Here is a 20,865-nt window from a genome sequence, read left to right as displayed (position 1 = left end):
AATGAACATTAGTCTGATTTAACACTTTATAACTTTATAACCGCTCGAACCTCCGCTTCATATTACCTAAGGCAGGAACTTATCTTTTAACTACAGGACAACCTCCTCCCGACATAAACACCACCACACTCCATGTCCCATCCTTCTCTACCGACAATATCCGGGACATAACACCTAACCGACCATCCTCTGGTCGGGATACGACCCGACTGTCTCGTCCCACACGTCCCACCAGTCTAATCAGCAGGTCCCCTCTGGGACTATCCCCACTTGCTAGCCCATGCTTTAACTCCCCTGTTACATCACCTAAACCTGACGAGACGGCCACCAGACCCACTTGTTTTAATGACTTTGATGTTGTGTTTTATAATGAAGATGTGGACCAGACTCCGACTAGTACACCTGTTTCTTCGTCCGAGGGTTTGGTTTGTCGCACGTGTAGTATTTGTCGCTCGTGTAGTATTTCTTGCACGTGCTTTGCCTTTATCAATGTCACTCTGTTCATTAGTGTTAAGTAATAATATTATCCTATTATCTTTAAGCTGCACTTACCATTCTCATCGATTCATTTAAGCTTTTTGTCTTTGATAATATTCATCGTTGCACGTTGCAGCTCTCATCTGCTGGTCATGCCTCACAACTCTACAAAGTTGCCCTGTCATGAGTCATCGTATCACAGCTTTTTAAAGTTGCTTTGTCTCACCTGTACGAGTAATCTCACTCCACGTAGCTATCTTACTATTTGTAGTAGCTATCTTAGTATTGTCTCACTTTGAGATCGTACAGACCCGACCATACACTTTGAAGTTAACAGATCAAACGACATGGCTCAGACGGGAACAATTCTACCGTTGCTATCCGACCGTCAATAATAATGTTTTAGAAGCACAGTTGTTGGCTTAAGATCGATTTAACGCTCCGCACCACACCCTAGCTTCGACTCATCACTCTACACTTAGTAAACAAATATTGAGTATAGCAGGAATTCCTAAGCGCGGTGTTCAAGCACCAGATAAGTCTGACACTGCTTAATTAGTATTTGATACACGGTACATAATATAATATATTGTGGAGCTACATAATATAGTGGCAGAATCACTTAAATTATCATATCTGTGGTCATTGCCGGGTGTCAAATTACATGGCAACAAGGATTTGTAGTGAGTGAATCGTTAACTACCAATATAAAGATATAAGAGAGGTAGGTAGCTCAAGTTGAGAATTTGATATTACTGTCCAAATTTATGGTTTTATCTTACTAGTATATAACTTTATTAGATCAATAGTTTTGTTGAAACTATAATTGGACTATTAGTCGGTACCACAAATTAACAAGTTCGTTAAAAACAGTAACAGGTCAAATAAATATTATAGGCATTAAACCGGATGTGGCACAGCCTGACTCCTGAGTCACGGTTTAAGGGCTATGGTTGGGGTTTTAACTGGTATGTTTGTTAGGTATGCCTGTTGGGTATGTTTGTTAGGTATGTCTGTTTAGTATGTCTCATGTGGCTAATTCTACAGGTTTGTCTTTTGAACATTCCTTACTACCTGGTTAATATTAGACGTCCTTGTAAATCAGAGGCCTTACACTACTGCTTAATTCAGAGGATGACGTGTTGTTTCCTCTATTTATCATTAAAAGTTTAAAGTTGTGTTATTAACTCCTATTATTAGGGTTCATAATTAGGGTTTTTTATTAACTCTTGTTTAAAGTTCGTCCTGGCTGGGTAATACAAGGTGTTCTTGTATCCAACTTACAGGAACCCACGAATAAAAGTTCGGGTTCTGAGCAATCTTCTGAGCAAAATCTGTAGAAGCAACAAAAGTCACTTGATGTGCCACATCTCGCACTGCGTTAAGAAATATCACCTCTGGTACAAGCAATAATCGAAACGGTTCCACCATCTCAGACCTAAGTATCATTAGATTCTGCTTTGGTATTCAGTTAAAGTACTCGTGGGTATCCTACAAACACTCACTGAGTAATGGTGGGTATCCTACAAACACTCACTGACTGATCCCTACTCAACATATCTACCCCTATCAGTGGCAGGAAGGGAGCGAACCACGCTCGCGTCTCGACGAACTCGAATCATATCCGCGTCCTGTAACAACATTCACCTGACCATGGATACTGGTACAGTGCTATTGTTACTGCCTGGCGCTTATAGTATACTAGCGTGTGATTTATCTTGTGTGGGCGTGGCTACTGTCGCACCGCTTATTAAATAGGGTGTGGCTACTTTCGCACCGCTTATTAAATAGTGTGTGGCTACTTTCGCACCGCTTATGAAATAGGGCGCGGCTTTCAGTGTTGCACACCGCCCCGTTTTTATTTTTTTCAAAACGGCGGCAAATTGACTTAACTAGCGGTAACGAAGTTACTGAGTTTAAGGCGATAATGGCTAATACAGTAATGGATTTGATTCTTGCGAGGTTCTGCTTGAAATTATATAATTATATTATGCTGTTTTCTTTAATCTGGGCGACATTTTTGAATTCCATGATTTTTTTCGGGCTGGTGCAACGGCCAATTAATTTTAATTGCAATTATAATATTTCATTTAAAACCGTTTTCTACAGTAGGATTAAACGAAATTCGGTTAAAATGGTCGTTGTATCAGCCTCCTTTAAAAAGTTTTCCACTCAATGTATCGGTGAGAAACGTTAAATTTGGGGTACGATTTTTAATATCTTTAACTTAACTTGTTATTTATATTAACTTTATAATGCTACTCAGTGCACTTAAGCAGCAGCTGGGGTGATTTGATTACTTTTCAAGCTTGTTTGGCTGTTAATCGAGGGTTAATCAAGATATAAGAGAGGTTAATATATAACCTAGTAGCAGTCTGTGAACTATTCAGCGTTTGTTGATCCGGGAGGTCAGTCCGTAAATTTGATTCGGTGAAATTGGAAGCACGGTGAAATCTTTGCTAAATGCAGTTAAATGAAATCGTCGGTAAGCTAAGAGTTCCGCCCACTCATCTATTAGGAAATGGATTCGATGACGTTAAGGCTGCCAAAAGTCACTGCTTAAAATGGTATAATGATGGTATGAAGTGATGACAACTGACAAGGTCACATACGTTGCAGGAATGGATCTTGTAACCTTGTAACTTGGTGACCGTGTTACCTGGTAACCTGGTGACCCTTAAGTCTGGTAATCTTGATATTTGGTGAACCTGTAATCTTGTAACCTGGTGAACATGTAATCTTGTAACCTGGTGAACCTGGTAAGAGGTTAAGCTGATGTGTGAGGGTTGTATCTGCTGGCGAGATCATACTGCAAAGCATTTTTAAGCTATTCAGGATTGTTAAAAGATGCTCTAAAAAGCTTATTATATACTAATGAAAGTGAAACATTCTTCTCAACCAAACCCTGTATTTTCAGCATATTCGCACTCCCTGGTGGACCTACCCGTCTCCCCTGAACCGGCTCCTAAAACCACATTCCCGACCACTTTCAACACTCCACGTGCCAAGTCCGTGTCTGGTCACATCAGTTCTCCGCGGGCTCATCCCAGAAACTTCCCTGCTGCAGGTAATGGAGCTGTGTGTTTGTACTTATTTGGAAAAATAGAATTGAGACGTCAATTTAATGTCGTTTTTGTTTTTATGAAGCTTCTAGTTGAATTATTAATCTGAGTTTAAAAGTTTGAACTCCGAATTCTCAGAGCCAATAGCTGAAGCCGCCGAAACAGCCATTCTCGTCCCAGGTTAAAAATACGTGTAATACTCTGTTAAACACATATCACTTGTTTCCTTTCACCTTTACCAAAAATACCCTTTTCTAGTAGATATAAAATTAGATTCTCCCTTTTTCATCTCCTTATGTGATGCTCTTGAATGCATGGGTTCTTGAATTTAGATTGAAAGAGTCATTCATTCTTGAATTGACTTTTTTGGTTGCCACAAGCCTGGAAGTTAAGATAGAAGGGACATTGGAACCTATTTAGATCTGTGAGATGAATGCATGTTTCTTTAAATTTATGCAAACCTTTTTTCTAGTTAATAGTTGGAGACCCGTGTACAGTAGAGTAGTACAGTCAAGTAAATTGATTGATATTTATTATTATAGATTATCTGCTATAATCAATTATTGGTTTTATCCGATTAACCTCATTAAAAAAATCATTGAGAATTCAGATCACAGTTATAACTGATACGGATTATTTTGTATCGATAGCTACTGCCCGAGTAGATTAATTTTGTTTCCCCACGGGTAATTTATTAAATAGTTTAATAACACGTACGACTCATAATGATTTCACAAGCCCATTTCGTTTTGATCAAAAATTAAATGTGAATTTCAATCAAATGTGTCGTCTTTATTACCAAAAAAGGATTTAATTTATTGCACAATTCTGTTCTACGTCAATGCCATATCTAATTGTCTGTCAAGAAAATCCAAACCCCCATCAGTTCCTCCCCGGCCCTCTTTTAAAACCAACCTTGACTCTCTTGTTCACAGAAACGAACAGTGGCGGTGGTAGTGACGCATGGGCAGTGTTTGACGACTCCTTCAAGACCTCGCCCAAACGTGCCAGCGACAGTGCCGCACTGGATTCAGCTGCCTCGTGGTCAACACCTCCAACTACTAAGCGTATATTGTTTGAGGAGCATAAGATTGAACAAGGTGAGATGACCTGATAATAAATAGTGTTGATGAAGAACAAAATAAATTACCGCCCGCGCCATCGATGTAGATCGTTTTAATGAAAAATACCTACTCAACGTGTAACTACCTACTCAACGATATAAATCTAATTACAGAGAAAGTTCCAGAGAAAGATGATGGGTTAGATGGTCTTTTGGAGTTTGCTCCAACAAATCTTAACACTCCTGAAAAGGCTGAAGGGGTTAGCATCTTCTTTATTTTTTGTGACTTAATATTAATATTATGATAATATTATGGACTACATATTATTGTGGTAACAAAACGAGTAATACTAACGGTGCATATTGTCGATCATTAAAGCAAATTGGCCAGTAGGGGATCAGTGAAATGCGCTTAGACCCGAAATCTTAATTTAAAGGAGTTTGATTCATTAAAGATTAAGATTTAATATTAATAAAGATTTAAACACGTTCCACCTCAGAACCGTAACCTGGATGACCTGCTGTCGATCACGCTGGACGATCAGAGAGCCATGAGTCCTGCCTCCGAATACATGGTTCGTGGAGAGGTAATCTAGGATATATTTATTAAACATCAGCTATAATCAGCTATAATCAGCTATACAGAGTGTGCTATTTGCTGTCTTGAGTTTAAGCTAGGGAGGCGGGTGTGATCAATCAACAGTGCCCAACCATACTTTAGTGTTCGCGTTATATTTTCAAGCTGTGTGTAACATTGATTTCAATATTAATCAACAGCGCACCTAGATAACACCTAAGCGTTATATTTTAATGCTGTAATTGTCACACTGATTTTATTATTGATTGATTGTTTATATATTACGTGATCGCGTTTCTTTTCACTAGGATCATTTCTTGATGGAGTGGATTGATTCAAGTCCTTCTTAGTTTCTCACTTCTCAGTATAGGTTAACAGGTCGTCCTGGTTTGAATGATGAGACCAACTGAGTAGAAGTGTTTTATTGGCTACTTAGTCCTTAGAATGTTACCTAATAGTTTCCATCTTCGATATGCAATTATTCTTTTGACCGAGCTTATAATTGACGTCTGTTTTAGGTTTCCAATTCCCTCATATTTGCTTTTAAGGACTCCAACGCTTTGAATTATTATCTAGTAATTGGGCATCTTAATATTATACTGAGCTTAACTTTCTATCAAAGGACATCTTTTTCCCAACGAGTCAAACTTTCTCGAACTTTTTAAAGGCCAGTCACCTAGAATCCTTCGATGTCTTTTTCATTAAACAGAAGGAAGCCTTAGGACTTAGAATTCCACCATATTTCGTTTTATTATTTGCTAAAGGTTTGCCATTTCGTCCGACTTGTTCCCAAATAACCAGTACTGAACTGTGTTTTGCTTTCGTTGACTTGAAAGATTCCGGGAATTCCGGGAATGTCTGATAGAACTTCCTCCACAGCAGGAGGGAAGGGGCTCAGTTTATCGATATCCTCATCTGAGAGTTGACGGTACTCCCACTCTGTCAGAAGTGCTAGCGAAGAAACAGGTGGGTCAGGTCTTATGGAACCGGAATACGTCATCTTCAGAGCAACCAGGCAGCACCATAAAGGACATCAATAATTGTATCCCTGTGCTTAGTAATGCCCATCTCGCTTAGTGTCCGCTTTTCTTCATAAAATTGATGCAAGCATTCTTATCTCTGGGCACATTATACTATATCTAAATTGCTACTGTATTGCTCCTGTACTGCTTACAAGCACTGTGCCAAGACCTTGGTAGTTAGCAATCTTGCTTCACTCGTTTCGGTGCAATTTTAGTTAGCATTTTCCCGGAACCAGCCTAAGCCTGCTGACAATCTGTAATAAATTAATAAATCAATGTTTGTAAAATCAATAAATGTTTGTAAATTCATTAATAATATCGATATTTAAGTTTTTAAATAATCTTTAAAATATTTGATGATAATTAAAATCTGGACCGTAATGATAATCTCTCCAGACCCCCGACGGTTCGCCCACCAACTCAGAATCAAACCCAAACATCCTGGTCTCGGACGAGACCGGAGACATGAAGGACGGAGACAAGGTGGAACTGGACGAGGAGACCGGAGCTCGGAGAAAGAGGCTGCCAAGTCTCATTGAGTTCTCGCCTGTTAAACCACTGTAAGTAGACAGATTGTTCCAGACTGTTTATGGTCGGTTTTTCAGCACCAGCTGTTGATGAGCTGTGCATGGGGTTTGATTTTTTCACATTAAATCACCTAGTCTTGATGAAATTACTTAAAATTGTAAACTAAAAAACGTTATCTGAAAGAAAATTTTAGATTAATAAAATTGTGGTGGGACCGAGCCGCGAGTAAACGACAATCAACAACCGAATCTCCCACTTCTCCCCCACCCGACAAATCGTCGTCGTCGCCGTCGCCGGAAAGAGAGATAACGCCGTCGCCGGAAAGAGAAATGTCGCCGCCGCCGGAAACGCCGCCAGCGGGAACTTCAAGAATGAGGAAGGCGTTCGAGAGAAACAAGATGACGGGGACCTTTTTTAGGAAAAAATCTAAGAATAAAGCTCCAGCACCACCTCCACCAGAGTAATAACTCGCTTGAGATAACATCTTGCTAGATAATATATCGCTAGCTCCACAATCTTGCTAAGCTTTGCAGTATCTTGTAGTGTTATCTCCTTCTGTATCTTCATCTCCTAGCTTGCTTGCTTTAAAATGTAGCCGGGTGAAAGGGACCCAACCGTATTTTGTTGCTCTCAGTTGTTTACATACCGCACCAAAATGCGGTTGATAAGCAAAATGCGGTTGGGTTGCCTTTACCTGCCTATATAATATTCTGTGATCATAGAAATGAAGTTACGTGAAATATCGTGATATTATTGTGACTGTATAGCACGTCATCATGATCACACCACGTGATCACATAATCACGTGATCACGACCCTAGAATGAAACGATTCTGTCAACCTGACCTTGCAAGTGTTGATAGTACAGAGGAAGTTGCAAAATGCTAACGTGATTTAAATGCACACAATAATCCTTAATAAATAATAATCCTTAATATAACTGCCTGCGTTTTTTGTTAGATTGATTTCTTAAACTAAATATAATGGAGAAAATCTGCTACAATCTGCACTGCTTGGCCCGAGGGATCTCAATTACTGTATACAAAAATACAAACTATCCAATTGTTCGCTGAATTTTTCAGTCGATTCTTTAAGTTTCACAAAATTTACAACATTCCGTTCTAGGAATTTGTAGATAAAGAAAAATACTGAACTTTATCTCGGCAACATTTTTTCTGCTTGACATGACACTCGGGTCGTATTTCATAACAAATTGCTTATCGGAGCTTGTGTAATTTTAGCCAATCGGATTGCTTTAAACTTATCACAGGCTTGCTGTTGTCAATGACAACGACAATACACAGACCTTCCGATGCTTGTCCTGAAATATTTCTACACAGATTTGGAGAAACTCAAATATTTACATTAATTTGTTAGACCCACTAATGTAAGTAGTTGATAGAATTTTGGTTGGAATTATTGGAGGAAATTCATAGAAAATGTAGACAATTTCAAAACATTGCCATATTTGCCAGTATATGTGTTATCATCACACGGGTTGTTTACTTAGCTTGCACTAGAAATTAACAAACAATTATTACATTACACATTACACTCTTTAAAATTGCGGTCGCTATGTAACTTACACCACGAATTAAAGATCCTAGTTAAGAAATGAGACATTGTTATAGCCCTGGACGAATGTTAACAAAAGACTTATATTTATAATATATAATATAGCATTATATGAAGAATTTTACAACCACATCGTTAGTTTAAATTTTACAAAGAGGGGTGGGCGAGCCGGGAGTCGAGCCCTTCGGGGAGAAAAACATTTTTCAATTTGTAGAAATCACTGCACTGCCCGAATCACGTGATACAGGAATGCTTTGCTATCAGCTATTATATATATATTACTAACGAATACCATTCTGTCACGCTCTGTCACCGTCACGCACTATTACATCCCATGTATTATCTCTGACGCAAAACTTAGAAGTATGTGCATATTTTATGTGCATACCTATATTATACCATATTCGTCAGGTCTATCTTAATCTTATAAGACTGGATTAGGCGGTGAAGATGGTTTGCATTTACGTCATCAATGATGGAATGTGGTGTAAGAGAATATAATACACTATCTTGTTTTTGTTCTACTTGAACGGCCAGCAGAGAGTTTATAGTCCTCTTGTGAAGAAAGTTGGCGAACCGGTGCTGCGAATTTTAGTTTACCATTAACTTCATTGAGAGCATTGCCACCATGATCCGAGGGAGCATAATATTCAAAATTAGCGGGAAAGTGGTCAAATTTTAGATTTTATTTAAAGTTATCCTCGCTCAGAATTTAATTTAATTCGAAACCCAGAGTAACAGAGATTGAGTTAGTCACGTGAAATTTAATTCGGTTCGGCCACAAACTCTCTAAACTAATTATGGTTAATTATCCTAATGCCCCAGCTGTCAGTTAACAATTTCCCCGTAATTCCCGTGTATAATCTCGTCTGCTCCCAGATCCTCGCCTAAAGGACTACGCCGCTGGAAAAATAAATTATTTGATAAGAAAAAGTTTGAGCAGAGGTTTATCCATGTTTGTGCCACTTAATTTCATCTCCAGAAATATTTTTATGTCGTCATTGAATGAGCGTACAAATTGTTATGATCAAACTGCATCGAGTGTAGCACACTGATTTAACATGATGTTAGTTTTACAAGTGAAACATTTAGCCTTTTTTCCTCTTACTAAAAAAGGTGTTGTTTCACTTGTAAGTTGTAGGACTGTCATGTTCAACAACCCTCTGAACAGATGTCACACTTAACTGCATGATTGTACTGATTTGACATCAAGACCAGTTTTAACCTTTCTACCATAATAACATTGAAATGTACACTAATGTATGTAGTGTAAAATGTACGTTATGTTTATCTCCCCTGAATTATGTGCATGTTCTGGAACACTGATTTACTCTTTGTGCATGAAGACCTGGTGTGATTGTCAGTGTTATTCTCTAATTATCGTAATACTTTATAATTTAAAATAAGTTACTCGGTGAAACATTGAACTCTGAACCAACAAACCCATTACAAAATTAACCTCTCTTGATCCCTTCGTTTCATTTTTAGAAAATGCTTGCGGAGTTTAACCAATTCTGAGTTCAAAGTTTCACTGAACCTTACCTGCTAGTTAAAACACACCCATTTCTTCATATCCAACAACATCATTCACCAGTCGTGGGCAAGTTAACCCATTCAAAAGCCGCCACACATATTAGCAAATCACAGCACAATCTACCGTCATAACCACTCCCAACCGTTTTCTGCCCATTATAACTGCTGAACTGCTCTGCAATAGCGTGAAATTGGTTTATAATTCTCTGAAAGTTCGTGGTGAGCACGGCTACAGAGTTGGAAGCTGTCAAATATCAGCAGTAATTAGCAGTATGTGCAGACTTTTAGTGGTATGTGCAGACATTCCAGCCGAAATTCCTCAGAGCATCACAAATTAGACATGTTCGGGATTGTTATAGCATTGTGTTTAATATCGTCACCGTATTGTATATCTTTCTGATACACATAATTGATAATTTAGCATACATCTCACTATTGTATACTCTGGTTTGATCCTTTTGTCCTCCCCCGCTGTTGTATATTGTCAGTGATAACGTAGTGACGTCATGAAGTATGTGTGTGTCTAGTGCTTACGTTCAATTTCATCACAACACCACGTCATTATACGTCATCTACGTCATTATACCTTTATCAGCTGTAGATCATGCGGGTTTCAAAGTCAACTGTATCTCGCTAGCTAGAAGTTTGGATTTACCTGCAAACATTTCCTTTGTCACATCACAGTTTTACATCTAGAATCATACTTAAAACACTCATTTACACTCAAAACAATCAGTCACACACTAAGTGTAACCCCAAAAAACACTAAGTGTAACACTAAGTGTAACACTCAGTGTAACACCAAGTGTAACACTCAGTGTAATACTAAGTGTAACACTCAGTGTAATACTCAGTGTAATACTAAGTAGTGAGTGTCACTTCAAAAAACACAACACCCAGTCCCACTAACTGAAGATACCCGTTCAGGAGCCAGGAAGCTTCAGACCCCTTATCTAGTACTCACCGAAGTGAGGAGGATATTGTGGTGGATGCTGCTGATCCGGATACTAGTCTCTCTCCTTCTAACAGTATTGACACTGATAGCGTGAGTATTGAGGGGCCGGGGGGTTTCTTTGTAAAATGCTTAATACTTTCTGTATACTGACATAGGAGGATAATATGGTGGGTTGGACTTTGGAGCCATATATTTTAAACTAAAAGTGGCAAAACAGCACCCCCCAGAAACATTGATCCTTATAATATCTTAAATTACTAGCCTGGGCGTATGTTAATAAATACAACGTATAGTATTTTAAGTTTCTACCAGCTGTTGATATCGGATTATCCCTGATTAGTCCGCGTATCATGTTATTGTGTTACCCTGTTCAACCCTATTTGATGAATATAGATTCCTTTAATTCCGTCAATTCAAATTGTTGCTATTCTGGGCTGTGCCTCTCGCTTAATGTGTCCTCAAGATACCCAAATTAGGCATATAAATATTTGTTATATCTAATTTATATGTTACGTTTCATAAAACTGTTATATCTAAAACAGTTACACAGGTTACACGGTTGTGTAAAATGTTTTGTTGAATGGTAGGGCCAGGATGTTATGGCGATGCCTGATGCGGTTTGAGGGTCACGCTGTAGATAATATTATGCAGATGGAAGCTGCACTGCCGCCTAGTACCTAGTGTATCTATTTAGCTTATAAGATTTGTAAGCTTTATAACACGTTATATATAACACATATATATATAACACAAATTTTCAAGATTTGTAACACTTTACAGTGGTACCCTTTTTGTCAAGTCTCTTTCCTTAAATTGGGAAGCATTACAACCAGGGTGAATACTGAATATATCTAGTCTAGACTTGTTCGGTGGGGTCCAATAAAACATCTATAAGTCTAACCTGTTTATTGTTTAACAGCATGTTCCGCACAGTATATCACGGTCCATAAAAGTAAAAAGTTAACTTATAACGCACTTTTTTTGGTCATTTATTTACCGAGTGCGTTATATCATTGAAATTGGCAGGTAAAGTCCGATCTAGAATCCAGCTGACGCCTCAGAATAAGTTAATTTACTTACCCTGTGGTAATCTGTGTGGTAGTCTGTGTGGTAGTCTGTGTGGTAGTCTGTGTGGTAGTCTGTGTGGTAATATGTGTGGTAGTCTGTGTGGTAGTCTGTGTAATCTATAATGAATTATCTCACATCATTTTAATCCCAGGGTGTTGCAGTTGACGGTTCTATGCCGCCTACTCTTCTTGCTATCTCTAATAACGATGTAAGTATAATATAGGGTACTTACTACATAGTTTATAATGTAATATAGGGAGTAGGGGCTTTTTACACAAATGAAAATAAGAATCCGTCCTGATTAAAATTTTATCGGACAGTCGATTAGACAAGAATAAATCGTTTTCTCATAATATAGACACTACGATTATTATAAAATTAGGCCTGGAATCATGATATGTACTACTAAATATCGGTGGTCGGACTTTTTACCATATTTGGACTGTTTTTACCATTTTTATTTGGACTGTTACCTGACTATATCTCTATATGTAAGGACTTTAATTTCTCCGTGTTAGATTTATAAAATGACCATATTAGGAAGATGATAAACTTATTCAGATTGACGTTGAAGACTCCAAGTTGTTATCGCCTTTATCTGTGGACAGCATGAGTAAAGTCTCCCTAGATTCTTATGATGCCCAGACTGATAAGCCTAACGGTAAGATAAAGAGATAAAGTACTCTCGGGAGATATCTTATCACAATAATATCTCACTAAATATCATCATGTTCGTTTTACTACAAAAGCGTTTTTTTCGAGCATTGTATTATATGTTTCGTTGGCACTCTAAAATATTGCAGTATATTTACGATCTGAAGCCGTTAAAAGCAGAAAATAAATATTGTCAAACGATTCTTTGTTTGAAACCTTTTTTGTTATATAATAATAGGTATCTTTGATATATATCTAAGATAATACTGTGGCACATTGTTAACAAATGGTAAAAACGATTAGTTTTTACCATTTGTTATTAGTTATTTATGCCGAATACGGTTAGGCGAATGTTCATCACATACAGATATAGATGTTAAGTTATCTCGTTATCGTTAGATTCCAAAACAAAACATCGATTATTAACATTTTTGGTGGTCAATTTATTGGTGACCATTTATGCTGAATGATTCAAATTTCAGGATTGATCCCCAAATTGAAGCCGACATACGCGACTGTCACCTCTCCCCCGGTTATACCATACCTTACAAAACCAGCTTCAACTGAAGATGTTGAGTTCAGCGCTCAACATGAGGGTGAGTACTGTGACTCTGTGACTCTGTGACTCTGTGACTCTGTGACTACATATAAACTTAAAAATGCTAGTTTTTTACAGTTTTTAGAGTCAATACTCAATATATACATAATATATCTGCTTACTGCTGTGCACATTCCTCAAGCGAAATTATTTTTGTCGACAAAACAGTGATATTGAGAATGTAATCGAGGAAGTAGTTTGCATTCCAAGACTACATTAACATTACAGTGTTGCCTCGTAAAACTGTATAAATTATGCGGTATAATATATTATGAAACATATGCTCTTTAAGTTAAAAAAACTGGAAATGTATCACAAACAACACAGAACTGACCCAATGAATCTTTTATAAACATAAACTCGAGACTATTTCCCATTATCTAGGTATGTACACATGTAAAAAGATATGTGTAATACGCGTTTAACACGTTACGTCTAACACAATTATCACTCTCTTCAGAAACAGTAGAGAATGATCGCGAAGAAATACCGTATCCGATAGCCATAGCTATAATCGAGACCGCTAGTGCTGTCTTTAAACCGAACGATGAGTACGAGACACTATTGTTTTTTGTTGTTGTTGTTGTTCACTTAATTAACTGATCACTCAACTTTACAGTTATTTACGTTCTAAATTTCTATTAATATTTGAGACGATCTTACAACCATTAATACTACCAAATCACACAGTTGACAGTTCTGATGATGTATTTATTCAGGTGCACCAGCAAGATAGAAGGTGAACTGATCATGTCTCTCCCGTGTGATGCCGCAGCTGATCTAGCTATCAACCCTGCTCCTCCACCCCTCAAAATTCGCCTTGTCTCCACAACTACCCCCAACTCTTTTATCGTTAATCGCCAGATATTTTCCATCAAACCCCCCTCGATATTGGACATCCTGGAAGTCAATATGAACTTGCTGCAAAACTTTTTGAAGAAGCGCCTTGAACAGATAGGGAAGCAGCAGCGAATAAACATTCCTCTTCTTAAATATAAATCACCGTACCTCAAAGCTGAGTTGGCGCCGCTGATAGCACAGTCCTATTGGACGACTAGCGGGGACAATACTGTCTTATCAATTGATGCATCTGTCAACGAATCATTGGCGGTGCAGAATTTCCATTTCCCGCGCATAACTTACTCGAACAGTTTTGATAGCTCTACTCCAGTTTTAAGCTCTCACCCATCAGCTGAGATATCAAACAACAAATTAAGGTGGGAGCGGTACGATGTGGGCAACGAAATGTTGGATCACCCCGACCGGCTTATCGCAACATTCGAGGTGATCCCAAATTTAGAGGGGTCACGAACCGATATTGAGTTTGAAGTTGAGGGGGTCGTTATTTCTGGGACTGATGTTGTCTTGGAAAACTCAGAATCATACTCTATAGCCACCACTGTGAAGAAAATGAAGTCAGGTGAGAAAGGTCTTGTTTTGTGTTATTTTACGTAGCGCGCGGTGACGTTTATGTGCTGTAGCACGAACCCCATCAGTGTTTTCGCGAATATCGTGAAATTTTCTTGCGCGTTCACTATTTATAGATAAGCGATGTTATCCCTATCTATGCTTTGATCATTGATGGCAATTAATTATCTTAGTCGCCCACAAAATGTTGAGAGGACAATGTTTGTTTTGTACGTGTCATTGCCTATCCCAAGCGGGCTAATTCAATGTATTTTGTATTGTCAATTGTGGTACATTTCCTCCTAAAATGTTGTGATTCTACCACTAAACTTCTTCATCATTTAATATGTACTCATGCCTAATTTTTTTCCAGATAAATATTGGACGGAACCTAAGATTATGGATTCGAATTGCTGACATGTCTAAGCCATTGAAGAGCATACTAAAAGAAGACAGAGGCGATTTTAAAGAAGGCGAAACACGTTCAACGGAGATTATTTCGGAATTAACAAGAAAAAGACTTTCAAAAAATTAATTTCTTTCCTAGGACTGATAAACTCTAGGAAATTTAATTTTTCACAAAAAACCCACACCTACTGATGATTCATTCGTTTTTAAATCTTTGTACCATAATTTTTATTGTTGTATAAAAATGTAAACTGCCGTCAAATTCGGTGTATTAGTAATACGTACATATTGAAATACATGTTCTGCGATGAGATCAAAAATGGCTCTTTTCAATAGACGCTAGTATGACTTTAGTAACAACATTCAATTTCCAGTTTAATCTTGGTTGACGTTATATTTGATGAATAAGATCGGTTGCATTTTAGAGTGTATTTTTATACCGTACGTTCTGATTTAAATCTTTCGTAGAAGCGTAAGAGAGACCAGTATTCTCGGGTCAGAGCAGGGCGTTCCTATGTCTGTGCAATTAATGACGATTCAAAATTCCAGCTTGGTATTGCCACATATTGTGTTTTTCATGAGGGACATAACATGTGACTAGCTTGATCTTGAATCAGATTGTAGAGTTATTTAGACGAATAAGTCTGGTCAACTGATCCGAGGGACATTTGTTTTACTGAATATGATTTCGAGATTCATTCAAAACAGCGTTTTACTTCTTGCATCTTCACATATCAAAATTTAATAACAAATTACAATAAAAGGTCAATAAATATCAAGTCACAACGGTTGTTTAATTGTGAATGAAAGTACAACCCTCTCATACTAGATAAAAATCAACGCAGTCAGAAAAACTACGAGAATATATTTAACCGAATCTAAACACATGGGAACAATCACAACAATAGCTCAATATCCCTCAGGTCTGCAATAGATTATTGACAAAGTTATACCCAAGCTTAAAGAAGCCCAGCTGTGGATGTTCCAAAACGGTTCCCGCACTGGAGCTTGAACTGAGAGTCCGGTCTAATCTTGGTGATGATCCTCCACGTCTGTGGTGTCTGTTTACTCCTTCCAGGATAGATTTCTGAGGAAAGTTAGATGTATATCAGGGGTCGCTGCATTAGACGATGTTTAAACGTGGACCATCAAAGAGCTGCCAAAAGTATAATACGCCAGTAGAGACCGCCTTCTGAGAGCACATCACGCGCGCGTATTTCTGTACGTGCAAGTGCTGAAAAACATGTTTTCATCGACAAAAGTGTCGCGCGGCAGAGTTGATCTAAACTTCTGCTCTGCGACCATATTCAATATGGCAAAAGCGCGGTGCTAACTCACCAGTTCCATTCCCAGCTCCCTTCGTAAGTGGTATATTTCTGACGGACTAATATTGTTATCCATTATTATCTGTTGAGCTTGGGAGATCAGGACGTACAAAATGTTCTCTAAAGCAAACATAATCTGGGATTTCTGACTTGTTCCGACAGATTTCGTTTCGCTGAAAACATCGATTTTGTTATCTCTATATCCCTAATCGGTTAAAGCAAATTAAGGCGGCGACATAGCACACATCTTCAATGAATTTGAACAGGTTCCAGCTTTCTAGTGAAAAACACCCCCTACCTGTCGGGCTTGGTTGGAGTATTAGTTCGACACGGATCAACTTTCTGTAGCAATATCAAACATCCTCTCATACAACCAGTAAGTATGCCGTACGAGGGGGGCCCTTCTGATCCGAGGGGTGGGGTCGTGAAACTGAGGGCCAGAAGGGGGGCTTTGGAACACTGGACACTTAGCTTTTCCTGGTGAGGAGTAGCAGTTAAGGGGACATACACCAAAAGCTTTTATGCCCTGGCCTTGCTGTTAACTTCATATTAAGAAAGTATACATCAAAACAATAAGATTTGATACATTAAAAATTATTTTTGAGGACCCGCACTTTCGAAAAAATAAATATTTTCTTTTCCGAAAATTTTGGAAATTTTGAGAAGTCTGTCACTGTAATACCGATATTTCGGTCATTTTAAAAGTCTTTTGGCTGATTTTTTTACTTAAGATTACTTACAATCGGTACAAGAAACCTCTGAAAGGATTATATAATTGAACCATAAATGGTAGAAAAATGATTTAAGATATAGAAAAGGTACTGTTATTTTGGTGATTTACAGGGGGGGGGGGGGGGGTCCAAATACATTTTTGTACACTAATTTAGCGTACATTTGGCAAAAAATCTGATGGCCATGTACATTAATGGTCATAAAAATGTACAAAAAATCGGAAATCCCTGGAAACGGAACAGGAAAAACAGGAAAAAACATATTTTGTACATTTTTGTACATGTAAATTTGGCAAAAATCTGGTGGCCAAACAGGAAAAAACATATTTTGTACATTTTTGTACATGCACATTTGGCAAAAATCTGGTGGCCAAACAGGAAAAAACATATTTTGTACATTTTTGTACATTTTTGTACATGTACATTTGGCAAAAATCTGGTGGCCATGTACAAAAATGTAGTTGGACCCCCCCCCCCCCCCCCAGTTACATTTGTTCCCTTAAGAGTTAAGAAGCACCAATAGATGGAAGGAAGAAGTCGGTGTTATTCTGCGAGCTTTTCTTCAGGTTTGCTCATCGCAGATACAATTCTTTGAAAGATATCTCAGAAACAAATAAGTAGAATAAGTAAAGGTTTTTTAACAGAGTTTACTAATTGAAATGGGTACGTTGAAAGTGTTAATGGATGAAACTTGAAAGATGTGTGAATAAAATAAAATAAACAATTTTTGACCGGACATATTAAATGCTAATGGTAGGCTGGGTGAGTCGTAGGTGTTAATGGATAAATTAAGAACTACTAGAGATTAAATCAAGTTTGAATAAAACTGTGACCTCGACCCTCGTCTTCGGTGTTAAAAATAACACGTTGACTACAATTTATTCGGTTAAAAGCTGGGTGCTAAAGTCGGCTAAAAGCTGTGTACTAAAGTGGTTACATTTTATTCGGTTAAAAGCTGGAGTGGTTTGCAACAAATGTTAAATCCAGTGACACATTGATATCGACCATTTTATTTCGTTCCTCGGCATGATTTAACATTTGACCACTCCTTTGAAAATTTAGCATGATATGAATGGATCGGGAATGTAACCAACGCCACACCTTATTATTTTAACTAAATCCAACATGTCACTTAATCAACTCATGCATTAGTTTAATTTATGAAGCGGGCTTTTCAATTTTTATCAACTCAAGCAAAGGTTTCGAGTTATCTTTGCTGATTCAGTTATTAAACGTTTCTGTTTTTTCCTATTACTGTCATATCCATGTATTTTAGGATAGGTACGAATGTTTGGTGAGATATGACATTAGATTAAAACGACATTTAAATAATATTAATGTGATGCAACTACTCTAGTAGCAGAGCAGAGTTGAGTGTGCACTGTGCACTTCGATGTACACGATGGCTCCTTCGTTTGGTCATTGTGGCCCAAAATCTACATTCTACATTTAAATAATATTAATGTGATGCTACGTTGTGACCTAATTTCCGGTGATCATAGAAATTTTAGTATTGACCGATCTTTTATTTGCACCCAATTTACCCAAAACGCAATGAATAAAACAGTTTATTCACAATCAGTACTCAAAAATCAAAATAAATTTAAATAGAGTGAAAACAAACCTTAAGGAGATCAAGAATCCCGGGAGTCATGATTCGTAACATTGCTGTTAGATTTGAGAGCATGGCCAGAACCTTGGATATTTCATCATCCTTTGTGGTGCTCTCGGTTGTCATCAGGTAGTGTGTTATGATGGGAACTGTGGTACCTGGAGATATTTGTTCATTGTAGACCTGCTAAAAGCGGGGACAATAGAGAATAAGAGAAGTTCATAGTATTAGGGGACAAAATTATTATCGATTAAATAGAGTGCCCACCTTATCCTAAAATTTCTACCAATGTGTGCGACGTGCGTTAAATCTAGCTGTTCCGGGAAGGTAGAGTCTAATAGTTCATTAAAAAAGCAGCCTCTTTATTAAGTTCTACAATCTGCAATCTCCGGATGCTACTTTGCATTATTTTAGATTCAATAATGCTTCTTATCTCCAAAAATCCATTAAAAAAGTGCCTAACTGAACTTTTTTACGAACACGTCGACATGACTTTTAAACATTTCCAATATAATTTCATCAAATAAAATAATATTTAAAGACCTAACATGTGCGAGTAAATTGCACATCTTCATAATATTTTAATTTTACTATTTCTCCTCTCCAAAGATGTTGATCACGTGACTGCTAAAATAACTCTTAAGTGGAAGAAAAATCAAAAGGTTGCCAATCGTTCTCATATTTCCACTGGCTTTGAATAATCTAACTTAGAATTAACTTGCTTTACTTTGATAATGCATGGTTTTTAGTGGGCGGGAATAGCTACAAACTGCATATTTATCATTTAAAACTAAGATTCACATATTTGTACTAAGGTGATGGTAATGCTAGTACGGTATTTAACCATTGTCCAACATATAATATTAAGTCCGGGCCTTAGTTTGATGGTCAACTGTTATAAATCTAGAAATCAAGTTTTACAACAAAATCAGGGTGAACAAAAGATAAAATAAAACACTAAACATGAATTCAATTGGATATTATCGTACCTAATATAGTTCCGACATCTGAGAGACAGTGAGCGGCTTTGAGGTGCCACGTGTCAAGATATGATGCCAGACTGTACAACAATCTGCTGAACAGTTCCGCTTCATTGACGTGAGAGAAGTCGGTCCTGATGGATCCGATGACGGACATGAAGCGGTCGTGACGGATGCTGGCGAACAGTATCGCATCTTCTGCAAACTTCATCTGAGAGAGTAAATATTCGTTTAAGAGTAGAAGGCTAGTAAAATTAAATCTCAATTTTTTTGAGTTTTTCAAAGGAATGACGAATGTATGAATAGTCAAACCGTAACCAATTACCCAACCGGATATTATCCAACTATCGACAATTACCAAATCTTCACCTTGTTCACGTTAATTAGAAGAACTTACTGTTTTCATTTCATTTGAATGAAAATACAAATTATAAAAACAAGAAAAAGCAAAAACGAACCTCTAAAGTCTGTAGCATGTTAATCGCAATCTGAATGACAAGAAACCACAATCTCTGTAGTTGAACTGAGTTGTCTAGCTTTTCAGAGTAAAACTGCGCAAAGCACAGCAAGCGCTGAATATTGGACCACTGTAGCGCTGCGGCACCTTCCTTGTAGTTCGTCAGACACAACATTAGGGAGAGCAGTGCTTCTGATACCTGGAATTGTAATGGTCAGCACAAAAACCTTCTTGGTAAGGGGGAAGTATTTTGTTATATATTTGACAGCGAAATGGAGGGAACTTGAGAACCGACTAAAGGCTATATTCGCAATAATACGCTATTTCCACGGAACAATTAATATATGCATGATTAAAATTTATAGCGTACCATGTATCACACGTGCACATAAGGCTTTATCGTGAGTTTTAACGCCCGCCGCCGCGCAGAAAGTTCTTGTACAATGTAATCGTTTTGTTTGGGTGTGTACTATTTCGTGTGCTTATTGTCGCAATATTGTTTAATATAAATATCACCTCACTGTGCTATCGTGTGAATGCCACCTTGATTAATTGTTTTGATACAACACATTTAAATTTTACCACACTGGACTCTGCTTTAATATGTTTTATTGTCGAGTTTATCAAAATGATCGAATCGACTTTCATTTTATAAAACTTTTCATTGACACTAGTTGTAAAATTACCAATGCAACCTTATTAAGATTTCGCGGCCAAAGAAATATTTCATCTGTACTGACAATATCACGAAAAATTTGATTGTTCAGTGTTTAGTGTTAACCATACAAAATCCCTCTATTTCTGCATCAACAACCATTTGTAACCTTCCACTT

The 20,865-nt window shown here is 37.6% G+C and overlaps 2 protein-coding genes across 52 annotated transcripts in view; one reads left to right on the top strand and one right to left on the bottom strand.

Annotated features, from left to right (window-relative positions):
- LOC134820355 (ras guanine nucleotide exchange factor Y-like) overlaps nucleotides 1-15,543 on the top strand; it is a 46,232-nt gene extending 30,689 nt beyond the window's left edge. For 3 of the 50 annotated variants that reach the window (XM_063830686.1, XM_063830683.1, XM_063830669.1), the window contains 14 exons: nucleotides 3,395-3,544; nucleotides 4,475-4,639; nucleotides 4,777-4,862; nucleotides 5,103-5,177; nucleotides 6,059-6,145; nucleotides 6,598-6,761; nucleotides 6,923-7,189; nucleotides 10,765-10,882; nucleotides 12,012-12,068; nucleotides 12,422-12,521; nucleotides 12,997-13,110; nucleotides 13,573-13,663; nucleotides 13,832-14,532; nucleotides 14,893-15,543. In XM_063830686.1, coding sequence (XP_063686756.1) covers nucleotides 3,395-3,544; nucleotides 4,475-4,639; nucleotides 4,777-4,862; nucleotides 5,103-5,177; nucleotides 6,059-6,145; nucleotides 6,598-6,761; nucleotides 6,923-7,189; nucleotides 10,765-10,882; nucleotides 12,012-12,068; nucleotides 12,422-12,521; nucleotides 12,997-13,110; nucleotides 13,573-13,663; nucleotides 13,832-14,532; nucleotides 14,893-14,936 — 2,219 coding nt within the window. In that variant the 3' untranslated portion in view covers nucleotides 14,937-15,543. Of the gene's footprint in view, nucleotides 1-2,050; nucleotides 2,141-3,394; nucleotides 3,545-3,677; nucleotides 3,720-4,474; nucleotides 4,640-4,776; nucleotides 4,863-5,102; nucleotides 5,190-6,058; nucleotides 6,146-6,597; nucleotides 6,762-6,922; nucleotides 7,190-9,183; nucleotides 9,250-10,764; nucleotides 10,883-12,011; nucleotides 12,069-12,421; nucleotides 12,522-12,996; nucleotides 13,111-13,572; nucleotides 13,664-13,831; nucleotides 14,533-14,892 lie in introns of all 50 variants that reach the window. The other 47 variants (XM_063830685.1, XM_063830682.1, XM_063830668.1 and 44 more) reach the window with 22 other exon arrangements.
- Nucleotides 15,544-15,637: 94 nt separating this feature from the next.
- The window catches only part of LOC134820354 (nucleoporin NUP188-like), a 40,367-nt gene continuing 35,139 nt past the window's right edge, over nucleotides 15,638-20,865 (bottom strand). For both annotated transcript variants that reach the window (XM_063830665.1, XM_063830666.1), the window contains 6 exons: nucleotides 20,034-20,231; nucleotides 19,585-19,786; nucleotides 18,608-18,753; nucleotides 16,551-16,729; nucleotides 16,266-16,425; nucleotides 15,638-16,014 (listed from right to left, as the gene is read on the bottom strand). In XM_063830665.1, the coding sequence (XP_063686735.1) occupies nucleotides 15,847-16,014; nucleotides 16,266-16,425; nucleotides 16,551-16,729; nucleotides 18,608-18,753; nucleotides 19,585-19,786; nucleotides 20,034-20,231 (1,053 nt within the window). In that variant the 3' untranslated portion in view covers nucleotides 15,638-15,846. The remainder of the gene's footprint in view (nucleotides 16,015-16,265; nucleotides 16,426-16,550; nucleotides 16,730-18,607; nucleotides 18,754-19,584; nucleotides 19,787-20,033; nucleotides 20,232-20,865) is intronic.

The sequence above is a fragment of the Bolinopsis microptera genome, chromosome 9 (genome assembly GCF_026151205.1).
Source record: "Bolinopsis microptera isolate Bmic1 chromosome 9, MBARI_Bmic_1.0, whole genome shotgun sequence".
Lineage (NCBI taxonomy): Eukaryota > Metazoa > Ctenophora > Tentaculata > Lobata > Bolinopsidae > Bolinopsis > Bolinopsis microptera.
This window is presented reverse-complemented; position numbering and strand designations above follow the sequence as displayed.